Source organism: Acanthisitta chloris, unplaced genomic scaffold (genome assembly GCF_000695815.1).
Source record: "Acanthisitta chloris isolate BGI_N310 unplaced genomic scaffold, ASM69581v1 scaffold18764, whole genome shotgun sequence".
Classification (NCBI taxonomy): Eukaryota; Metazoa; Chordata; class Aves; order Passeriformes; family Acanthisittidae; genus Acanthisitta; species Acanthisitta chloris.
In genome coordinates this window covers 53,545-56,668 of record NW_008667953.1, presented here as the reverse complement: position 1 = coordinate 56,668, position 3,124 = coordinate 53,545, and the positions used below count along the sequence as shown (strand labels likewise).

Below are 3,124 nucleotides of genomic sequence, written 5' to 3'. Positions count from 1 at the left end.
TCATCTGGACTTGGTCCAGCAGCTCCATGTACCAGGAAAAAGTCTGACGTCTGAAAAAGAATCCAAGCCGTTAAACCCCCTCAGATGGCTTCCACTAGGTCTGTGTGGCTGGCTGTCCTACATGCAGGCATTGCCTTCCCCCTGGGATGTGGCAGTTTGTCTCATCCCATAGCTGGTACTTCAGGGATCAGTGGCAACTGATGAATTATTCTCCCTGATTACCAGTGCTGTGAGAGCGGGAGCTGTTCTCGGCACTTCCAAGTGGGAATGCTTGAGTTTTCCTTTGGCATTCCAGGTGCCAGTGAGAGCGTGGGGAAGCACATGCTGGAGGCATGCAACAACAACCTGGAGATGGCTGTGACCATGTTCCTGGATGGAGGAGGCATCGCGGAGGAGCCGAGCACCAGCTCCGCGGGGGTGTCTGCCGGCCGCCCCCACACCGAGTACGTACCCGGGTACAGCTCTGCAGGAGCGATCACTCTGGCCTAAGCATTTAACACTGCAGGCACAGCAGATAATGCAGTTGTCAGTCCTAACCCACTGCTGCTCTCATCTCCTTCACCTCATTGCTCCAGTGTTGTTCTTGGGTAAATAAGTTGTTGTGTCAGTTGGTGTAGACCAACAGAAGTGAGAAGCGTAGAATCTGTGCAGCCTCACTTAGAATCGGAGAACCAGCAGGGTTGGAGGAGACCTCTAAGATCATCAGGTCCAACCATTAACCTGTCACTGCTGGAACCCCTAAACCATATCATCCAGCTCCAGATCCAGACACCTCTTAAACATCTCCAGGGATGGGGACTCCACCACCAGCTTGGGCAATATTCCAGGGCCTGAACACTCTCACAGGGAAAACATTTCTCCTAACATCCAATCTGCCTCCTCCCTATCTCAGCTCAAGGCCATTCCCTCTAGTCCTCAAGTTAGGCTCTTGCATGTACTTCAGAATTTTTCTGTAGCTTACACTCCCTGTTTTTCACAAACAAAGCTCAAGGCAGGGGAGTGGCAAGTGCATTAATTAACAGCCTTTGCTAAGTTTTAAGAAACTTTTCCAAGTTCTAACGAAGTTTAATTAAAGAAGGAAAAAAGCTTAAACAGTAGATGACAAAGGCTGAAATCAAGTCGCTCAGGGAAATGTGATCTATTAAAGGTCGTCTGTGCCAGATATCAGTGCAGGGAACACTAAGTGCTGCAGCAGTGCCAGGAGTGGGAATAGAAGGTCTCTTGAGGTCCCTGTTGACCCCAAATCTCTTTATTCTGTGCCATGGTACAGCAGCATCCTTAGCTGGTTCAAGTTGCAGGAGCCTTTGGAGCACAATAAGATGTGGCTTATGCAGTACTTGGAATGTCACTGATTGTTCTTTTCTTCCCTTTGCTAGGGAGGAAGTACGAGCTCCCATCCCTCAAAAGCAAGAGATTCTGGTGGAGCCTGAGCCCTTGTTTGGAGGTAGGTTTGTGTTGGGGCTGTTTTCTTTACCTTCGGAAGTTATAGGTGAGAAATGCAGAATTTGCTGAATATGAAGAAAGCACCATATATATTTTCATTAATAGGTTTTCTTCCTGTTGAAACTCCCACAGCTATGTGAAGTGACTGCAGATACAGGAATAGCTCCAGTGGTGTCAGACACCTCACACAGCAGAGGTGCTGCATTGCCAGTGGCACTCATTTGCCAACTCAGTGAGTCTTTGTGAGGGAACAGCCAGTTAGGGGACAGTTAGGGGGTGCTGGGGGGAGACACTGAGCCTTGGCTGACAGTGCAAATAGAGAGGACAGATCAGAAAGAAAGGCTGAGCTGTATTAGTCAGAACTTCTCCATTTCTCCTTTAGAATTTAATTTGCTCTTTAATCTACACCATGTCTCAAGTTTTCTTGTCTCTGTCCTTGCCATGTTGTCAGGTCATCTCTGGCTGCACAGCGTTTCCCTGTCAGGTGCATGGAGAGCCTTGCCCTTTTCACAAGGAAGGGCATCCAAGTGCTCACCATTAGAATGCCTCACACCCACAGGAAATGCTCTGCTCTATTGTTTAGTTCCTGTGTTAGAAAGCAGAAGGGGCCAAACTTCAGGTTTACCCAGGAACTGGTTTTCTCTTGATTCTGTTTTTAAACATCAGAGAGGTCTCTAAGCAGGATGCACACGCTGGGAGGTGGTTCCAGAGGAAGGTGTTCTGCTGAGGCCTCTCTGAAGACAGAGAAGCTCTTGGTACTTGTTCCTGAGAGTTTTTGACAAAGGTTCCTTTGGGTGCAGGATTAAGATCTGCTGAGCCAAATGCTTTGTCTTATTGTACCCACCTGTCACACAGTCACTGACCACCAGGTGAGGTGACCTGGACCAGTGAGAGCTTCCTGGTATTGTCTGGTCCACCAGTGCCACTTCTGTTTCTAACACAGCCTGACAGAGTAGTGAAACTGGAGGGAAACTTCCTTTGGTCTTCTCAGCTCTAACCTCACAGCTGCTTTCTGGTTTTGACAGTGTCATACTGAGGTGGTGGTGTGAGCTCAGGTTCTCCTCCAGTTGAAGGGGTGACCCTGTGTATTTGTGCTCTGCCAAATACATGGATCCCATCCTGCAGCACAAAGGTGATCAGGAAAGCAGTACCTGGAGTGCTGAGAACCTGTTCCCCTGTGCTGCTGGAGCTGAGCCTGACAGGGACATGCTGCTGTAGCTGCAGTGCTCCTTCAGCTGCTGTTCTTAGCTAGCTGTGGGTTGAGTTGCTCCAAAGTTGGTTTAAGCTGCTCTGAGGTTGGCTTTAGTGGGTTGTGCTTGTGGCTGAGCACTAAGAGGTGATGTTTTACTCATTGGCATTAAGAGGTGTTATTCACAAGCATGTTCCTCCTTCAGGCTTGCTTTTGTTTCCCATCATCGTTTGTATCACCTTTCCACTCAGTGTAGGTTGTATTGGGCTTTGAAAGTAGTTCTGTCTTAAAATTGTTCTGCTCTCAGTTGATAGTAAAGCAGATAAAAACGTGGAACAAGTCTTGGCAGGCAGTACTGCTCTGTGTTGCAAGTGCAGTGGTTGTGCTGTACCTTGGGACTTCAGAGGGGCCTCTGGGTGCTGCTCCAGCTCCCTGTCTGGACTGCTGGCTCTGACCAGCTGCACAGAACCAGTCCCAAAGGGTTCCCTGCCA

The 3,124-nt window shown here is 48.8% G+C and overlaps 1 protein-coding gene across 1 annotated transcript in view; it reads left to right on the top strand.

Moving 5' to 3' along the window:
* Positions 1–295: 295 nt before the first annotated feature.
* Positions 296–3,124, top strand: part of UBXN7 (UBX domain protein 7) — a gene marked incomplete at its 5' end in the record, with an annotated part of 12,793 nt that continues 9,964 nt past the window's right edge. Inside the window, 2 exons of the mRNA XM_009072729.1 lie at positions 296–443; positions 1,377–1,444. Of these exons, the coding sequence (XP_009070977.1) occupies positions 296–443; positions 1,377–1,444 (216 nt within the window). The remainder of the gene's footprint in view (positions 444–1,376; positions 1,445–3,124) is intronic.